The sequence below is a fragment of the Schistocerca americana genome, chromosome 7 (assembly GCF_021461395.2).
Source record: "Schistocerca americana isolate TAMUIC-IGC-003095 chromosome 7, iqSchAmer2.1, whole genome shotgun sequence".
Classification (NCBI taxonomy): Eukaryota; Metazoa; Arthropoda; class Insecta; order Orthoptera; family Acrididae; genus Schistocerca; species Schistocerca americana.
This window is the reverse complement of record NC_060125.1, coordinates 572,531,157-572,552,663: the sequence shown is the minus strand read 5'-3', so window position 1 is coordinate 572,552,663 and position 21,507 is coordinate 572,531,157. Positions and strand designations below refer to the sequence as shown.

The 21,507-nt window shown below is 40.7% G+C and overlaps 1 protein-coding gene across 1 annotated transcript; it reads left to right on the top strand.

Moving 5' to 3' along the window:
- The first annotated feature begins 233 nt into the window (after positions 1–233).
- LOC124622344 lies at positions 234–18,987 on the top strand. Its single transcript, XM_047148022.1, has 6 exons — positions 234–344; positions 8,738–8,873; positions 12,079–12,215; positions 14,147–14,211; positions 14,414–14,497; positions 18,773–18,987. Exons 2-6 carry the CDS (start codon positions 8,766–8,768, stop codon positions 18,892–18,894), a joined length of 516 nt encoding a protein of 171 aa, XP_047003978.1. The 5' UTR covers positions 234–344; positions 8,738–8,765; the 3' UTR covers positions 18,895–18,987.
- Positions 18,988–21,507: the final 2,520 nt, after the last annotated feature.

The following is a 21,507-nucleotide window of genomic DNA, read 5'->3' as shown; positions in this document are numbered from 1 at the left end:
GGAAGTCTTTGATAAATTGCGTAACAGAAACCGTAATTCTGTGCGGGTTGCCTTTGTGCTTACGAAACTAACGCATTCATGAATGAAGCAGCTGTCTTGTTGTTATGTTCTTCCAGAACATCTGCCACCCACCATTATCCAAGACTGGAATAACACTTGTTCGTTGAACGTCGCACGCCGGTTTATGTATTCAGCTGCATGAATTTCGTAAATATGGCTCGCAGCCTTGAATTCGGTAGCATAAAATAGGCTTAACTACTAACCCTGACCACTCTTCCGGTAGCTTTGCAGAGAGCAGGGCACGGTTCAGGCTACTTGCCGTCATTGCAATCTTCAGACAAAGTGTGAGTATTCCACACAAAATTTAAATGCCATCTTATATCGTGTTTCATGTGACAACAGGACTGGAGCAAGGGTGAGACATGTGATTCGTGTTGTGGTTGTTCAGAGTTCGAATCGCCGTCATGGCATTATGTTTCGCTGTCCCTTAAATTAACTGAAAGGACGATAATCAAACAACGTCTAGAAGTGGCGCAGTGGTTAGCACATTGGACTCACAGTTGAAAGGACAACGGTTCAAATCCGCATTCGACCATCAAAATTTATCGTATCAGTGATTTTCTTAGATCGCTCAAGGCAAATTCAGGCAAGATTCCTTCGAAAGGGCACCACCTATTTTCTTCCCCATCCTGGCAGCAATCCGAGCTCGGGTTCTGGCTCTAATGATCTCAATGTCGACGGCACGTTAAATCCTAATCTTCTCTTCTTTTTCTATTTTAATCAAACAGATCGGAGACACTTTCTCGCGTCGTTCTTTTCACATTCAGTAAGTTCTTCGTCCGTAAATATCCTCAGCTGACAAACAAAAATTAAATGTTTTCGGAGGTATTTCACTTTTTCCGACTGCGTTGTACATAGCAGACGCTGATGGAAAATATATGCTGTCATCACTATCTATTTTTATTTTATATTTATTATCTGTACCATTATGAAGATCATGCATAACTTCATGACTTAAATTTACTTATAACAAAACATCTTTTCAAGAGAGAGTAAAACTGTGAAATAGATGTAAATGAAAATGACACATTGTATTGTATAAAAATTGTTAGTCGGGCGTATAACACCTTGAATTAGTTAGCTTTGGCGTATATCGACCACTAATATCCAGTCGCTACCATTAACCTAAGAACAGAGACATAACTATTTCCTTTTCATTGTTCCTCGTAATGCTACGGTCTGTTTGATGTTTTGGAAAAGCACAGAAACAGTAGCAGAAATAACAGTTTCATTCTTCCGTGGATCACTTTTACGAGATTATTGTACATGTCTTGGTAATGATGCAAAAAAAAAAAAAAGAGAAAAAGAAAGTTCATATATACGTGAATTCACATACTTATCGGTCTAGTTTGACAAGGATGACACATGGCATTATGGTAGGAACCATCCAGGCTGAAGTAATTTAGGGAAGTCATGGGAAATCTAAATCAGGATGACTGTTTGGAGACTATAACCTCCGTCCTCCCGCAAAAAGCCCCAGTTTACTTAAAACAGCAGAATTATGTTCAGTTTAGCCCTAGTGTACAATACTTTTTTTGTGAATAAGTTATTTAGTTATGTCAAAAGCTAGGCTACACAAATCATTCCATATACGTTGTCAGCTAACTTCAGGATAATGGCGATGATTTTTGATTTCCATTTTATGGACTGAACAGTGCCCGCCCGTGCATGGGCACTGGGGAACTGCAGCAGTCGCTATTTGTACTTTATATCGTCGATAAGAATGATATACTGAAGCATTTTTTCTCTAGACCTTTCGTTATAACTTTGCAGTATACACTTAGTCATTGGATAGCGATATCCACTTACAAACATGGTGGTAGTACCGCGTACACAGGGAGTATGAGGGCAGTTCATTGGCGGTGCTGTCGCTTTTGCTCAGGTGATTATGTAAAAAGGTGTCTGATGTGATTATGGCCTCACGACGGGAATTAACAGACTTCGTATGCATAATGGTAGTTAGAGCTAGACATGCAGGACGTTCCATTTCGGAAATGGCTATGGAATTCAGCATTCTGGTACCCATAGTATCAGGAGTGCGATAAGAACTCCAAATTTCGGGCATTACCTCTCATCACGAACACCGCAGTGGCCAACGGCCTTCACTTAACAACCAGGAGCAGCGCCGATTGCGTACAGTTGTCAATGTTAACAAGCAACACTGCGTGTGGACGTATGACGTACGACTAACATATCCATTTGGGCAGTGTTGCGATATCAGGACGCCCTTCGCAAGTGCCTCTACTAACAAGACGACATTGGCCGTAGCGGCTCTCCTGGGCTCGTGGCCACATTCGCTGGACTCAAGACGACTGGAAAAGCGAGGTTCTGTCAGATGAGTCCCGAGTTTTGTCGGTAAGAGCTAATGGTAGGGTTCGAGTGGTTTACAGATGCCACGAATTCACGGACTCAAGTTGTCAGAAAGGCACTGTGCAAGCTGCTGTTCGCTCCATAGTGGTGTGGGGTGTATTTATCTAGACTGGACTGGTCCTCTGGTCCAACTGAACCTATCGTTGGATGGAAATGGTTATGTTCGGTTAGTTGTAGACCATTTGCAGCCATTCACGTGTTTCTTGTTCCAAAACATGTCACCGAGCGACTGTTCTTTGCGACTGGTTTGAAGAACATTCTGGAGAATTCGAGTACCGGCGTACGAAGGTGACTGTCAAACGATTCTACTGCGGCCAAAATACATTGCGCGTAAGGACCGCAAAGATAAGATACGAGAAATAAGGCCTCATACGGAGGCATACAGACAGTCGTTGTTCCATCGCTCTGTCTGCGAACTGAACAAGAAAGGAAGTGACTAGTAGTGATACAGGGAACCCACCGCCATGCACCGTACGTGGCTTACGGAGTATCTAAGTAGGTATAGATGTAGAATTATGTGATCACCACAGAACTCCGACATGAACCCAGTCGAACATTTATGGAATATGATCGAGAGGCTACTTCCTGTACAAAATTCTGCGCCGGCAACTTTCGCAGTTATGGATGGCTATAAGGGCAGCATTGGTCAATATTTCTGCAGGGGAATTTTATTTGTTGAGTCCACGCCGCGTCAAGTTGCTGCACTACACCCGGCAAAAGGAGATCCGACACGTTATTAGGAGGTAACCCAATGATTTTTATCGCCACAATGTAAAATACTGAAGCTTAATGTCAGTAGCCATCTCCCAGTTCATGATAAAGATACGAAGATCTTTGGACTGAACTGTGCGTTACAAAGTTCCATCGGCATGGTGACCGGCTATAGTTCGCGTAATCAATAGGAAGCAGCGCTCGAGGCTGCAAGGTGAGAGCACTATGGTTGCGACTTAACTTCTGAGGTTATCAGTAGCCTAGAACTTAGAAGTAATTAAACCTAACTAACCTAAGGACATCACACACATGCAAGCCCGAGGCAGGGTTCGAACCTGCGACCGTAGCGGTCGCTCGGTTCCAGACTGTAGCGCCTAGAACCGCACGGCCACTCCGGCCGGCTGAGAGCGCTAACCTTCATATGTTGCTGAGCCTGGCGTGCTTACTGCTGGTGGCAGGTGGTTCCTTTCTGGTTACTCTGCATTTGTTGTGTTTAAAACCCGTCTACCATATACCCGAATGTGATAAGTGGTAGAGTAAGCTTATTATAATGCTCCCAGATCTTTGATTCATATTTATTCGTTTCTTAAAGAAATCTTTGAGCGTGACCTTGCATCCACAGGAAATAAGTTCTATGACCTTTAATTGTACCTCAACAACTTAGATTTTCGCAGCTGTCTCTCCCAGAGAAAGTTGCAGTTCAGAAAAGGGGTTGTTCAGCACCTGATATTCTCCTGCCTCAGTCGGGCATAGGCAACAACAAAAAATACACCGACGGAAAAAAACTGCAACACCTAGAAATAATTAGTGTATTGAAATATCGAGAATACAATTTTCTAGGTAACATACTTAATTGATTAATATTGCAAGATAACAGGTTAACATAAGCAGGAGATAAACCATTGCAAATGTGAAATGCTGGTGCTTTAATAAGCGGTGTAACTGCCAGAAGACTGATGCAAATATGCAAATGTGCATGCGTTGTCTTGCACAGGTGCCTGATATCGCGTTTGTGGACTGGAGCTCCATGCCTGTCCCACATGTGCTCGATTGGAGACATGTAAGAGCGGCATGTGGGCGACCGTTATCCTGTTAGAAAACGCCCGCTTGAACCCTGTTCATGAAAGACAGCGCAACAGGTGGAATCATCAGACTGAAGTGCAAATTTACAGTCAGGATGAGTTTGATAACCACGAGAATGCCCCTGCTGTCATATGAAATCGCCCCCTAGACAATAGCTCCAGGTGTAGATCCAGTGTATCAGGAACGCACACAGGTTCATTGTAGGTCCTCGGATGATCTTCTTCCAACCATCACACGGCCATCACTGGCACCGAGACAGAACGAGCTTTCATCAGAAAATGCAACAAACCTCCACCCTGCCAATAAATGAGCTCTGACTTGGCACCACTAAAGTCGCAAATGGCGGTGATTTGGGGTCAGTGGAATGCATGATACAGGTTTTATGGCTGGGCGCCGTTCTTGAAATAACCAGTTTGTAACAGTTCGTTGCGTCGCTGTTGTGCCAACTGCTGCTCAGATTTCTGCAACAGATGCAGTACGATGCGATAGAACCTTACGTCGAACACGGTCTTCCCTCTTGGCATTACCATGTGTCCCTCCGGAGCATGGTCTTCTTGCGACAACGCATTCTCTGGACCCCCGCTGCCAGCAATCATGTTAAGCGGCTACATTTCTGCCAAGACTTTCTGCAGTATCGCTGAAGGAACAGCCAGCTCCTTGTAGCCATTTTACAAGACCCCGTTCAAACTCAGTGAGATGTTGATAATGGCGTCTTTGTCTTCTTAAAGGCATTCTTGGCTAACATCAACTCGCGACGTCCAGTCTTAAATGTAACTAACGTTCACGACCTTTACAGCGTGTATTTAAAGCAAACCTGATTCACATCTTCATAGTGGCGCTACTATCGCCACTCTTATGCGACTGTTGCGAAATGTGAATAGACATCATATTTCAGAAGTAGAAGCACGCCTACCATCTTTCGGTTATGTAGCACAATTCCTTCTGGTTTTGCGACTTTTTCTGTCGGTGCGTATTCGGAGCTTTACTTGTGAATGGTACTAACGGGAAACTGGACTTGTGCCTGTGAAGATAGGATACATGATTTTGCTTTCCTTGTTTGAGATATGGTGATGTAAATTGGGCCAAAGACAGTTTTAGAAATATATAAAAATTAAAGAAAAAGCTATAACGCTTGATAACTCAACGAATCACTTTAGTAATGGAGTTTCATTGTCATTCTTAGACAATAACTATTAAGGAGAAAGTTAGTAAGTCATGTATACTTTCAATCAACGAGCATAATATATAGCTTAAGAAGTACTGTGAAATTTTGTCCACAATAATGGACTGCATTTTCTTTTGTAGAAACTTTTAAACTCCCTTGTTTCGACATGACGAAAATGACTATTCAGTAGTCCAGATTTCAATAAATGTTTCATTTAAACTTGGTTCAGGTTAGGGGAATCGTTTGGAAATCAGTACTATCTCCAGCGGTCTTTCTAACACCATTCAGAATGAGAGACTTGACTGCCTGCTACAGATGTATCACGAGAAGATAAGGACGGACATTAGAAAAGCTTCCTTTGTAGCTTTCGTAGCTAATGACACAAGAAATGATTCGGAACCCAGTCAAATGCTCCTACGGTATGCATCGAACAGAGAAATATTTGAAGGTTTTTGGAGACTCTTTATTCCAAATAACTGTAAATGTCACGTCACAACGTATCTTTTGAACAATTGGACATAATCCTTCAAGGAAATGGGCAAAACCTGCTAGCTCAACGGTTTCTGGTTCTTCAAATCTCACGAAAGGTTTAAAAAGCAGGACTTTAAACCAAATATAATCTTTTTATAGTAATGCACATTTCACGCAACTCTTATGCAAATCAATATTATTTAATAATGAGACATGCAGTAAGTATTACACGACGAAACTCAAGAATTTTCTTCCCTAACACTCTGGGTATTCCATAATTTTTCGCGACATCACAGCAACTTGTCTCCATTCTCAGAAACCATGTGGACGTCAGAATGTCACTCTTATCCCTTACAAGGTGGAACTTCAACATACAGAGCTCATGAAATTCAGTCGATATCAAACACACATCAAATCGTTGCAGAACCAATAGAAATTTTAATATACCTGTATGATTAGAGCTTTTCCATGAGATTATACCTCATCAAAAAATAATTTTCAGTCAAACGCAATCTCGAGATATTTGTGTGTTTATAGTTGAAGGGCTTATTTCAGTAATGGTACAAGTCAATTTTTGTTCATTCTGAGTCCTAAAGTTAAATTAGCGCTAAAAAATCTGCTGTTGAGATACCAGAAATAGTCAAATATATTTGTATCTCAACTGCAGATTTTTCAGCGCTCATTTAAGTTTAGGAATCTGTATCTCAGAATGAACAAAAATGGACTTGTATCATTATTGAAATAAGCCCTTCAGTTAATGTACAACAGATTTAGAAATTTCTCTTTTAACATTAAGGAACTCAAAGTACTGTAGGAATTCTTCAGAGACACCCATGGCAGAAGCTAACAAAACGTGTGTCTGTATATGTACCGATATAATGGACAGATATTCAGCCACAATACACAACATAGCTTCTACTTTGCTTAACAAGAACTAATTCACTATTGCAAGAAAGAACAACACCCAACAGATAGTACTGACCAGTGAAGCATAACCCACGATTGATAAAGAAGACTTTCAAACTGCACCAAATATATTCTATTGTAGGTCTGATATTCATCATAATGTAAATTAGTTGAGCTGTTGAAAATGATCTAGATTATGTTCTTAGTGAAACTACGAAACTGATAAAAATCCTCTTACAGTTCCCATGAAAACATCAGAGACAGAAAGTTACTTTTCAACGCCGTAATGAATCAAAACTCATCTAAGAAGCACTATGAATTCGGAAAGACTAAATGCGCTTGAAGTGCTTTCAATGGAAAAATGTTTCCTCAGTTGTAATCAAGAGATCTAAGAGAAAAGTATTGGTTTCTTCGCGTAAATTGAAACAAGAAGAGTGAATTTAATTTTTAAATGAATAGAGCAAGCTTTAATTGTAATAAATTAGATTTAAGTAAGTAAAAAAGTTTGATTTTGTTATTTAAGGATTTTATCAACGTCTTGAAGAGATTTTCTATTTATATGTTTGTTTCCCTCTACACAGTTTAAAAATGATAGCAAAAAATTTTCTGGTGCAGTATCCCTACTAATTTTAGGTACTGAAACAAGCCGTTTTTCTGCACATAAAAATTTTAGTCAGCATCCCTTCGTAATGAGCGAGATGTTAAACTCAATTGAAGGTAAGACCCCATTGCTTTGTAGTAAAGTTTCACAGAAGTAGGAAGTACAATACCAAATTTCTGAAACGATGGAGATGTTTCTTGCCAGTGTTACTTTATTTACGAAATCCTCATACCGTGTTGTCAATGTAACCCTTTACTATAGAGACTGCAATATTTAACAGGTAGTTTTTAAATAAGTTCGTTTAAATAATTTTAGTACAACTTTTATCGGTGACAAAATGTTTGTTTTTAATTTATGTTAATTCTCTCGTGTTATGGGGGGAAGGACGTCAAACTGGCCGACTTGGAGCAGGAGAGGCACCACTGAACATTTTTATTTCCACTGTCTATAGTTTTACAAATAAATTCATAAAACTTTGTCAGCACGACCAGAAAGGATTCAGAATTCACACTCTTAGCAGTGGAAGTTCGAAAACATACGAAATAACTTTTTCTTTTTTTACATGTGAAATTTCTTCATTTTTTTCACTTACCAATGGCAGCATTTGTTGCTGTAAGTACACATTTCTTCATAAGTAAGAGAGATTCTTCCATGAATTTTGCACAGTTTACAAACCATACTTAAAGGTGTATGAAACTCTAGATTTTTCCAAATCTATGAAAAACTATGATAAAAACTGAGGTAATTAACTATAAAATTTGTGTTTTTTCTAAACATGAAGTTTAAAATATAACAGTTCATTGGTTTTTTCATAAATTAAATAAATTCTAGAGTTTCATCGAAGAATCTGTCTAACTTATGAAGAAAAGTGTACCTATAATAAGAAATATAGCCATTAGTAAGTGAAAAAATGATGAAATTTCGTAGTTAAAGAAATTTATTTTGTTATGTTTTCGAACTTCCACTGCAATGGGTGTGAATCCTGAATCTTTCCTGGTGATGCTGCCAAAGTTTTAGGAATTTATTTGTAAAAGTATAGACACTGGAAATTAAAATGCCCTGTGATGCCTCTCCTGCTCCAAGTCGGCCCGTTAGATGTCCTACCCCCCCTTAAAAGCAACTTCAGATCTTGTTCAACTGTAATGGACTCCGCTGTATGTATACTAATTATGAAGATTATTTTTCACGTACATAGCTAATTGTCAGATGTAATTTTATTGAGTACTTGTAATCCCCAATTTTTTCAACAGAAATAATTCAGAAAGAAAATGTTGTGTAATATTTATTTGCTCACACAGACATGTCTCGCACGTCTGAAGATGTTACCTTCTTCTTCATAGGAATGAGCAGAGTCACGCTTTCTGTTTCAGACCACTGCGCGATCTCACATTCCCAGAGATGATGACCATGGCGTTAACCCTTCTGCTGCTGCCGTTACTCATGGCTGAGAGCACTCTGGCCTGTACGCTGCCTGAACCATCCAGCGAGAACTTCAACATCTCCACAGTGAGTCACGTTCTGTTACAGTTCGGTTGTGGAAGGTTCCTGTTGTACGACTTTCGAGTGATCTAGTGGTCACTAACGCTTTGTCATTTGATGCATGTATTACTCGTCTTGTAATATTTCACCGCCCGTACATGTTGCACTCTCACTATTGTATCTCTTAAATATACAGCTGTGTAAGACAAGATTCGCATTCTAACTGTTCGTTTCCCACAACTATATAAATTGACTAAAGTAACTTGCTAGTTAAGTAGAATTGTGCAGACGGATTAAGTACAGTCCGCCACTCTGGATAAATTCGTAGTAGATAGGGTGTCTTAAGAGATATGGTCAGTTTTCCGGACAATGACAGGAACGATCACTCGAAGCAAAAAAGTCTGTTAAACAGTGCTATCTATGATCATTTTTCATCTCTGATACTATGAAATAAATCTCTCCTACTGCAAGCTCTTTGCTTACCATATGTATGGAGGAAGGTAGTATGGACCAAAAATGTCTAATAAACATGGACTGTAGAATGCAATGACCATTTGATGAGTAGATGTGTTACACAGTAGCAAAGACGAAGTAGTGCTCATAGCTCTTAAGGTATTCATCTTAGAGCCCATGCTTACTAGACTTTTTTGTTTCGAACAATCGTTGCTGTCACATCCCTGAAAACTGACCATGCGTTCTGGGGCACTCTGTCCACGTAATGTTCTCTTACTTCTGTTCTTCAAGAAATATCTCAGGATTTGTATATATGAGATGAGCAACGTTCTGTCATAACTTATCACTCTCTTACTTACTGATTTCACAGGGAAGTAGTAACTTACAAATACTTTCTGTTGCCTAACAGAAACCGGCGCAGATCATAGCGGCACATTTGGAGACCGACTGAAGAACACAGAGAGCACATTTTATCAGATTTCTGGCAGTCAGTAGGTACGCTCGTGATCGTTTTCGAGTCGGATGTGTTGGATACTGTTTATTTTTAGGACTTCAGCGTCTAGTGTGTAAATCATAACTGATTATAAGCCTCTGGCCCTTACATCACAGCTCTGGTTTAGTTAAGAGCCTTGTAAATGTGTCTGATTTTTTTTTCGAGTCATTGCCAGAAGTTTTAGCACCTATCCTATCATGTTGTCCCTTCTCGCAGTAACTCTTTTTCATGTATTCATTTCCCTACTGATTCTGTGAAGAAGTCCCATCAGTCATATCTTAGCACTGGACTCATTCTCAAGCGTCTTTTGTAACTCCAGTTCTGAAACGCTTGGGTTCTCATCTGTCCCGTCTTTTCCAAGACTGACTTGAACATAACGCTTTTATCCCTACGTACAGCATCAGAATGAACTTGCTCAGTTTAGGGCTAACATACGATACTGCTAAACTTCTTTTCGTGAAGATTGTTGTCTTTATCTGTGATAGTCTGCATCTTACCTCCTCTGTACTTCATCTTTCGTGTATTTCTTTCATTCCAAGGTAGCAGATTTTCTTCATTTCGTCTGCTCAGTTGTTACCAGTGTGATGTTGCGTTTGAAGCCAATCTGACTGATGCTGCTTCTCAGTACCTAAGACACTCTTTAGAATATTTTGAACCCAGACTTTTTACTCAGCAGTCTGTTCATTCCAATAATTATGCCTGTAATACTTTCTCATTTTCACGGAGGATAACAAAATCAGCTGCGAATCTTATCACTTCAGTCTTCTCACCCAGGAATTTTATTCCACTTCTGCGTAAATCTGTTATTTTGTTTCGTGACACGATTCTCGCAGCAGCACCGTCTCCCAACGAAGTGTTTCAGAAAGTACCTGACTGCCGTCATCATTTAGGCAGGTGTTCATGGTTAGTTTTACTGTCTCGTATTCAGAACTTTGGCATTGATATCTGACTTTCAGCAATTACATACTCCACTGAGAAAGAAAAAATTCATTACTGGTAACACTGTTCACGCCTCTGGAAATACAGTTACATTATAGATAAATAATGCGGAATGAAGAAATGAATGAAAATTTGTGCCAGTGTGAGGGTTCGAACCGTTTCAGACTCACAGGGCAGATGCGCTAACAGCTGCGTCACCCTGGCGTTGCACCACTCCACAGTTTACCCTGGTACGCTTGCCGCCTCATTGCAAAATCCATTTCGCGTCTCGGACCTGTTGGTATTCCATTTAAACTCGAACATCAATGTAGAGGCCCTTCAACTGTACTGGAATAGCTCCTCAGAACCGGAAGGGGTGGGTAACCCTGCCTTAAATCCAGGCATAGATGTTTTAAACAAGTAAAATTATGTTTTAAAAGAGATCTTTGCAAGTCTCAAACTTCTATGACGTATACATGCTGACTGAAGAAAGAAACGAAAATCTGTAACTAATTTTGTTTAAAGCACCTGTGCGTAGGTTCCTGCCAGGCTCCCCTAATACGTCAGACGCTGAGGTGATATTCCATTACAGTTGGAGACCATCTGCAATGCTGTTCAAGTCTAGGGGGAACACCAAGTCGGTTGAGGCATGACTGGGATTTTGGGCTGAGGAAGGAAGTATGCTATGGAAGTCAGTGCATTTCTCCAGAGCCACTACACCAAGGTGACATAGTTGTTAGTGCGTTTGCCTAGTGATCAAGGGACCTGGGTCCGAATCGTGGCTTTGGACAAATTTTCATTCGTATCTTCAGTCTACATACATACATCATAGATGTTAGAGACATGAGAAGGTCTCTGGAACCATATAGTTTCATTTAAATGGATCATTGTTCTTTGTGTTATGCTTTGCATGAAAGTTTCTACTGGTCGTTACAGGTTGTTGTAGACTAACTTCACTCGAACAGAATTACCAGACATGCTTCTTATTTATGGGGAGGCACGATGCAACAGCCGTAGCGCAAGGTATGCGGAGACTATAATCATGTAACATTTGGAAACATGATGGCTGTGTTCGTGAAGCAGGATCCCTTAGACGAGACTCTGTGTAAACTGTTCAGTTTGTGGAAGCAGGTTTACACCAAACTGACGCACTCCAGCACGAGCACACGATTCGAAACTAATTCTTAACACACACATTCAGATATACATTAAGTGAGCTGAATACATTATCAGCAACGTATCTAAAACATTATCGGTCACACTGTACATTGAACACCGTCTCTGAACATCTCAATCCTCGTTCTTCTGCAGAATTACAACAAATTAATTTCCAATGTTATCTCTTTTGTCACGATTGTCTTTCCGCAGGCGCACAAGACCTGGTATGAGCAGTACCGCTACCCGATGCTTGCTATGGACCTCCAGGGTTGTCTGACCATCACGCAGGATCCAGGAAAAAGTAACGACACGATGCGCCTTAAGGGTTACTTCAGCCACAATTCCTTGTAAGTCACTTGACACTTACCTACAGCCTGATATTTTCTTGAATCAAAGAGACTAGTCTAGTCTAAGCAGTTGTGACTACCAACCTGAAGCGTCCCATTGACAGCACACAGGGGCAGTCGCAGACTAACACAGCCAAGTTGTGTCTAATCGAATCCTCAGTTGGCCACTCTCAGCCGTACGAAAATTCCTCCCAGAAATAGTTTAGTTATAGACTGACTGTATTCCTGCATTTAAATATTTTAAATGAGGAGTATTTTTATTTTTTAATTTTTAGCTTGATTGGTTTGTGCTGGAAGATTTTTCTACACATAAAAAAAAGTTTGGTATCACCTCGGTTCCGAGAGTTCTGGAACCTATACAGAAAAATGGAACATAGATCAACATAAACATCATTTCCGCCCTTTTTATCGCTCATGAAAACCGCACATTGCATGTTGTACCACCATACAGCGAGGCCTTCCGAGGTAGTGATCCAGATTGCTGTACACACCGGTACCTGTAATACCCAGTAGCACGACTTCTTGCATTGATGCATGCATGTATTCGTCATGGCACACTATCCACAACCTCATCAATTGACTGTTTATCCAGGATTGTCCCACTCCTCAACGGCGATTTAGCGTAGATCGCTCAGAATGGTTGGTGGCTCACGTTGTTCATAAACAGGCCTTTCCCATCTATTCCAGGAATGTTCGATAGGTTTCAAGTCTGGAGCACATGCCAGTCACTCTAGTCCGGCGATGTCGTTATCCTGAAGGATGTCATTCATAGAATGTGCATGATGGGGGCGCGAATTGTCGTTCATGAGGACGAATGCCTCGCAAGTATGCTGCCGATATGGTTGCACTATCGGTCGGAGGATGGCATTCACGTATCGTGCACCCGTTACGGAGCCTTCCACGACCACGAGTGGCATACGTTGGCCCCACATAATGCCACCCCAAAACATCAGGTTACCTACACCTTACTGCACTCACTGGACAGTGTGTCTAAGGCGTTCAGCCTGACCGAGTTGCCTCCAAACACGTCTCCGACGATTGTCTGTCTGAAGGCATATGCGACACGTGTCGGTGAAGAGGCAATCCTGAGTGGTCTATTCGGCATGTTGTTGTGCCCATCTGTACCACGCTGCATGGTGTCGTGGTTGCAAAGATGGACCTCGAGCTGGACGTCGGGAGTGAATTTGCGCATCATGCAGCCTATTGCGCACAGAGTCGTAACACGACGTCCTGTGGCTTCACGAAAAGCATTATTCAACATGGTGGCGTTGCTGTCAGGGATCCTCCGAGCCATAATCCGTAGGTATCGGTCATCCACTGCAGTAGTAGCCCTTGGGCGGCCTGAGCGAAGCATGTCATCGACCGTCCCTGTTTCTCTGTATCTCCTCGATATCCGAAAACCATCGTTTTCGTTCACTCCGAGATGCCTGGACATTTCCCTTGTTGGGAGCCCTCCCTGGCACAAAGTAACAATGCGGACGATATCGAGCCGCGGTATTGACCATCTAGGCATAGTTGAACTACAGGCAACAGTAGCTGTGTACGTCCTTCCTGGTGGAATAACTGGAACTGATCGGCTGTCGGACACCCTCCGTCTAATAGGCGCTACTCATGCGTGGTTTTTTACGTCTTTGGGCGGGTTTAGTGACATCTCCGAACAGTCAAAGGGACTGTGTCTGTGATACAATGTCCACAGTCAACGTCTATCTTCAGGAGTTCTGGGAACCAGGCTGATGCAAAACTTTTTTTTTCATATATATCAAAAGCTTCCAGCTTTGTACGTGGAAGCTGAGTGCTATTCTTGAACCTTAGAGTACGTACAGATCATAGGTTTACGGTACGTCTAGGGAATTACCATTAATTTTACTACACAGAGCTGTATATACCGAATATAGACAACTAATACCTTCATTCTATACGTATACTTACAGGTTTCCAGTGACAGCTAGTGCGACACTCAAAGGGAATCAGTTGCAAACTTCATACGATGGCATATGTGAGTAAATTTTCGTTTCTCATCTCGAATGATACCAATAATATAGAGCATAAATCAGAGTTATGTATCAGTTACCAATAAATGCACGTAAGATGACAGTATGATATTACCCGCTCTTCCAATTTTTCTAACCTGTTGACTGTGGAGAGGAAAACAATATATTTCTGTTTGCTAAACTCGTTTCCGTTTGCACAATTTTCAGTTGGTTGGATGATCAGCGGACCCAGAAACATCGTGTACATTAACGACGACTTCTACATTGACCACTATTGTATGTTGGGAACAGGTAAGCAGCTGTGAAGCGAAATTGTTACAATTTAATATACTAAAAAATAAGTGATTTGCTAATAGCTGTATTAAATTGTGATAACTACAAAGAACTAAAGCTTGTTGAGCGAACATCTCGTACTGATTGTACTTTAGAAATGTACCATCATTAGCAACGTGAGGTATTCGTCCATCTTCAGTAACTGCAGCTATGCGCCACCAGATTATTTATTGTTGAGTACTGATGTGAGATTATCGATAATCTCATTAAATTAGTGGTACTTCAAAGTTGATTCACTAGAACTAATTTAATCATATATGATTTATTCCGAATGACTGCAAATTTTTCTGTGTTGCCTTTACGGCGCGTCTCTTTTTAATGACTCGATCTTAACCTTCACTGAGCAGTGGTTACGGCGTGGAAGCGTTGTAACAAGTGTGTTTGGTAAGGCCGAGCGTAAAATCAGGTTTTTTTATTTTTTTGGGGGGGGGGGGGGGGAGGGGGTGGGGTGGTCTTGGTGCTTGATTACTAAGTAAGCTAGGAACAACGGGTAAAAGTTTTTGGTTTATCTCGGACCATTGGCCATTTTTACAGCTATTCGAATATCTGTCTTACTGTCGCTGTGGTACTGTAAATAAAACATAATTTCACCGAGGAAGCGCAGTTGGCGTCCAGGCAAGTTCTGTGAATAGTTTAATTCCTTTTGCAAAGGATTTCAATTGGGCTGAAATTAATGTGCGGCTAATGGCACCAGTTATTTGCTGCATGCATTTCATAGTCTGTCTTCATTTACTGTGCTTACCCCCTACAGCTCGCTCTAGTACCTTGAAATCTTAACAGGTATCCTATCATCCTGTCCCATGGTATTGACAGTGTTTTCCACATAATCCTTTCCTCGCTGATTTTGAGCAGAACCTCCTTATTGCTTACCTGAACAGTCCACGCAGTTATAAATATTTGTTTGCAGCACCATATCTCGAATGCTTCGATTTTATTCTGTTTTTTTCATCTGTTCATAATTCAGTATCATACAATGCTGTGCTCTACGACTGTATTTATTCCATATTCCAATCCCCATGTCTATTAGATATTCATCTCCCCTATGTACTGAATATACCCATTCAATATCCTTATATAGTTTCTCTATTTCTTCTTCATCTGCTTGTGACTTCGTCATGTATACTTGAGCTATTGTTGTCAGTGTTGGTTTGTTGTAGGTTATGATGAAAAGAACCCAATAACTGAACCGTTCACAGTAATACAATCTCTGTCCTACCTTCTCTTTCATACCCTCGTTATAACATTATCTGTTGCTATTGATGTTACCCTGTACTTGTTTGACCATAAATTCCTGTCTTATTTTCGCTTCACTTCACTATATCTATATTGAGACACTGAATTTTCCTCGTGAGGTTTTCTGGCTTCCCTTCTACGTTCAAACTAAGCTCCTGCCATTCGATTCCTCGACTTTTAGAATGCTATCCTTTCCTTGTCTGTTCATGTTTTCTCTTTGTCACGCCCCCTTCACAGCATCCTCTGGAGATTTGCATGTGGGACTAGCCCAGAAACTTTTGCCAATGGACTGATCATCATGACACTTTTTTAGCTACAGGCCATTTGTTCTGTGGATTTAAATTGTGTCTTAATGCAGGCGTTTCCATTGCCTTTAACATCTTAATGCCGTCATCATTGCTGATTCTTCCGCCAGTTAGGTGCAGTCTGCTACCCAAGATCAAGGGAGTGCCCTGAACTTCTGTCCATCCATCCGCCCATTTTTTTGAAAGGGCCTTTGGCAGAACGAGGGTGACTCACTGCACAAGCCTTTGGACGCCATTGCTGATGATTTTTGTTTAAGATTCATGTAGTGGTGAGGTCAGAACCCAGAACCGACGATGTTTTAATTGCAAGTCATGGATGATACCCATTGACTACGGATCTACTTGGTCAGCATTAAAGATGTAGAAGACGGGAACTAGCTGGCAACTTCAAAGTCACTTAAATAAATATAGCGTGACATATTTGCAATTTTTTAATATGTAACCTTACTTTAACTCCGCAGGGAGCTGTTTTAGCTGCAAGGTGTTGGCACACCTGATCGTATGACCAAAATCCTGTAGTAGATTCGTCAGAGATAGTAAACAACATATAATACCATATGGCTAGAGAAAAATTATGCAGTAGCTAAAAAAGTTTGGTTGGAGGTGAGGGGGGCCAAAATTTCTGAGAGTGTATTTGTTCCTTGGGGGGGGGGGGGGGGGTGGAAGGAGCTGTAACAACTTTTGATATCTTGATGGAGAGGGGGTTTGATTCTCGAGGCGGGCATTTATCCTCCACTGCCATCCCCTGTGACACGTCTAGAGAAGTGTGAGACAAGAAATAGACCCAAATTTAGTGTCTAGAGAGTGTGATACATCAACAACAGGAGGTATCAAAGGGTGGGGGTGCAGCTATAACAGGAAATATCGCAGGTTGGGGATGCATACATCCTAAACACGTTGTGTCATATTGCACGACATGACAAATGCCATGTTAGATGACAAGATGACATGTGTAATGTTGTACGGCATGAAGTCGTGTATCATTTTACTTTACTTGACATGAAGCATTATATTACATGAAATGGTTACTAATCTCAACAGCTAATGTGTTAATACGCTTTCATTTAAATATCCTTAAATCTGACAGGTAACTCGAAAAACTGTTTCCCTCTGTTACTCCTGTAACTCCTCCCAGGACATATTCACCTTTTTTGTGCTATGGTTTTCCAGTCTAGTAAATCGTGTTCAACCACACGTCGTACGCGTAATATATCACATTCCACGTGGTATCATGCTTGGTTCATTAAAGTGAGTTGGACTCTGGTTGGTACTTTAAGTTAAACTGATATGTATCTATGGAAACAACAATGTATGTGATGCTATCACGAACTACGGTATTCGAGGATGCCAAAAACTAGAAAACACTGTTAAAATTTTCCTTTGGAGTTTGCAAGTGGAAGTTAACGATACCCATCACTTACACCAGTTCTACAGAGAGAACATGTTTACTGTTATCTGTACAGTATTGTACACAGCTTCTAAAATGGTAGTGGCAGCATAATCAGCGTAGGGGGTCCTTTCCTCCCTTATCACTGCGACAGTTCCACAAATCACTGCAAGCTGTGATGACTCAGGCTGATTCGTTACTGCCTGCAACCCATCGAACAGTGTTAGTGCAGGCCATTAGAGCAATACACGTATGTCTGAATGTAGAACACATCAGGAGTCCTAACATCTGCGTCTTGCGTAAAAATGTTCAAAGGTGTGTGAATTCCTAAGGGACCAAACTGCCGAGCGCTTCAAGTCCCAAGACTTACACACTACGTAAGATAACTTAAACTGTCGTATGCTAAGACCAACACACACACCCATTCCCGAAGGAGGACTCGAACATCCGGCAGGAGGGGCCGTGCAATCCGTGACATGACGCCTCTAACCACGAGGCCACTCAGAGTCTTGCGTAACCTGTAGGTAAACAGCGGAGGCTGGACTTGTCTTTTTTCGGTGGAAGATCATCGTGCATCACGGATAATCAGTCCAAATAACCTTTTCCTGTCCTCCAAGAATCCACTCGCATAATTACAGCTTAGTGCTCACTATTGCTTCCACATATGTCATAATTTTTATCTTACTATCCTAATCTCTATTCCATGTTCGTTGGCTGGTAGAATACGACTCAGCTACGACATACCCTGTCAAGTTTAAGTTTTCCCATCAGACGGAATATTCGAACACGATTAGTCTTAGAAAAAGTCAGCCCTTTGATTAATCTACTGTTTTATTTACACATGTTCGTTAATCGAGCTAACATATAACTGAAATACAATACTTTCCTAATTTTCATGCTTCTCTAAGGTTTTCAAATGCATTTGATAATAATTTCCCTAAAAATTTCAACGTAGCTCAAATATTTGCCACAGTTCTCTTACTGTACCTCAACGAAAACGTACCCTTATTATAGGAAATGTTTTTCTAAAGAATATTATGAGATAAATTTACAGAGAAGCTGAGATTAAATTCAAAACACAACTCAACACCTCGCTGAATGCAGTAGTAATGATGTACTGTAGACGTGCTACTATTACTTCATGTTAAGCTCGCATAATCATAACGCACCAGGAGAATGCTCAATTCCTATCACAGCCTTGTATATTATGATGATTTCTAAATTTCGTGCTTTCAGAAATTCTTTCACGTAACTGTAATACATATTAATAGGCGTTCATTGTTCTGAAAGTAGATATATCTGTTGCAGAGGTGTCAACAATTTTCACTGCAGACAAGTCTCCAAGCGACGAAGTAATGAAACAGGTGTGGGAAGTTGTGGCCAACCATACTGAAGTCGACAAGTCACGATACTTGAGGATCTTCTGCTAATTAATAAAACAAAAAATGTTAAACGCTTTTCTGGTTTCTCATTTCACCAAAAAAGATGAATATTTGTTATAATAAATTTCTTCTTGAAGGTTGTTTCGTTTGTGTGTTTTATTTCTCTTTACCGTTCCTGTAAAGAAAGTATTGCGCGAATTCTATTTGTGTCTCAGTAGTGCTATATTTTTTAGTTTCTGTCTATTCTTGTACTGTAAGAATGCGTTATAATGGTCCCTGTTTTATGATTAAGTGACATCTTAATGAAATCCTTTGCGTGTATTTTGCTACCCTATTTAATTTTATACTCATTTTTTACGCCAAATATCCGGAGAAAAGTTAATTAGTTAACGGTGAATTACAAAAAAAAATATGATTGTGGTTTAAAGTCCGAAGTGGGCGTGATCCTCATATTAAATCCTCCTGCACATATCGCAGATACTTATATGATATCCCATCGAACTTACCAACATACACCCTTGTAATAGATCAAATTTCTTTCGTAGTATAAAATTATCATTTTAGGAAGCTTTCTGGACCACAGAGATCCGTATAAATGATAAAAAGAATAATGCTGAATTCTCCTCATATTGCTTCAGAGGACGCGTCAGAGCCTTACACTTCCACAAATACTTTGTAAATCTGTTAATCACCCCTAACATAGGATATTTCGCTCCAACTATTTTTTTTCTTTGTTACTTCAAACGTGTGTTATCTTCTAAAATACATAAAACCCTTCAAAATTTTCAGTGTTACCTCCACGAAAACGTTGAAACAGCAGAAAATTGCAGTATAATGACCTTTTGTTTTTGTCATACGTGGAACTGAAACATTCGAGCTTGTCATTGTAGAATATGTTTGGTTCCGCAAAACATCTTCAGTTTTCTGAGTATAATAGACCTCGAAACTTCTGTTATGTTGCTTATTAAACGAACAGAGATAGATATTTAAAGTTGAAATGTAGGTTCATATTGACGAGTAAATTGGAGATAAAGGGGAAAAGCGATTTGGGTTAAACGAGGCAGCTGTCGGTTGCGCAAATCAATAAAATCTGGTTTCATTGGATGATTAAAGGCATGCAAGAGCAGACTCAACCATAATTAAATATATCAAAATATTCCTAATAACTTACGTGTATAAAGCCTAGTGACGTATCTGACAGTCAAGATTGGTATGGCAATAAATCTGTACCTCTGTTTTTGAACAGCGAAAGAGCTGAATTCCAAGCATAATGTAAGCCGAGGGTTTCGTCAGATTTGCTCAGCTGTTATAAGCCTGTGAGACGTTTGTGCTCAGTACAACACTCCTCGACGTCGTGATGGTCTGGTCAATTTGCCACATCGCAAGGAGTATGAGGGACATCAGACTTACATAAATCAAGGTCGCCCTTTCAGCTAATAAAAGGGACCTAATCTTAGTGGTCGAAAACCACATTTGCCAGCCGGAGTGGCCGGACGGTTCTAGGCGCTTCAGTCTGGAACCGAGCGACCGCTACGGTCGCAGGTTCGAATCCTGCCTAGGGCATGGATGTGTGTGATGTACTTAGGTTAGTTAAGTTTATGTAGTTCTAAGTTCTAGGGGACTTATGACCTTAGAAGTTAAGTCCCATAGTGCTCAGAGCCATTTTTGAAAACCACATTTCACATAATTTTTCCGCAGAATACGACCAATCCTCTTGAAAATGCCACACACCTAAGGTAAATGGGCTGTAGACTATGGTGGCATCTCGTTATTATCATCACTTGGCCGATTCACGGTTAGTCGGTAGCACAATGCGAGTCTGATACGTTTTTCTGACGAAACGTGACAGCGAGGTGGCTAACATATCTGCGAGCCATAATAACACTGTTTGCCTTGACCACAATATTTTATTGACTTTATTACGCCTTACACCTTTTGGCCTTACACATTTTTTACAGGATCCAAAAAATATCATATTGTCATTTGGATCACAAGCAGCAGAATGAATCTGTTCAATATAAGCAGTACGTAGCATTTATGTAACATGTATCAACGTACAAATTTTGTGAGTCTGAAAAGACGTAGGACCTAGGAAGCAAAGGACGAAGTACCTTTTCACCTGAACTAGATGGTGACAAGTAGCAACCTTAAGACACAGATAAGGGAGAGCTGGCTTCCTATAAACGGGATGCCCAACGTACCATCAACATTCCTCCTGACCGACAAATCAGGCAGCTATCCTTTTCCACCTTCATCGTGAAGCAAATATTGCAGTGGATTGAATTTGGTTGTGCCAAAAAGGATCCTAGGATTAGGGTAAGACGAGGGAGTAAACATTAATTCTACTGCACAGTGCTGTATATACCGAATGCAGTCAACTAATACCTTCATACTATACTTCCACTTACACCTGAAAACTAGAGGGCACGTTTCTCGAAGTCTTCCATATGCAGGTCAGCAATAAGACCTGATAACGTGCTCCCTATTGATTCTGACTACCGTTAAGGCAATATCAGTCTCCAACATGAATGAACGCAAAACAGCCGTCTCAGCTGCTATTACAGAATATTGCCTTGACAGCGGTCACCCTGTGGTACATCACAACACGAGGATTCTGGTATGCAATTTCAGCTTTTGGGACAGCGTTATTAAGGACGTTAT

What these genes read in the sequence shown, in the direction of transcription:
- LOC124622344 (XM_047148022.1), top strand. Translation starts at nt 8,766, where the DNA reads ATGATGACCATGGCGTTAACCCTTCTGCTGCTGCCGTTACTCATGGCT. An exon ending in AGAACTTCAACATCTCCACA is followed by an intron (nt 8,874 to 12,078) that starts GTGAGTCACGTT and finishes GTCTTTCCGCAG; the next exon opens with GCGCACAAGACCTGGTATGA. An exon ending in CTATTGTATGTTGGGAACAG is followed by an intron (nt 14,498 to 18,772) that starts GTAAGCAGCTGT and finishes TATCTGTTGCAG; the next exon opens with AGGTGTCAACAATTTTCACT.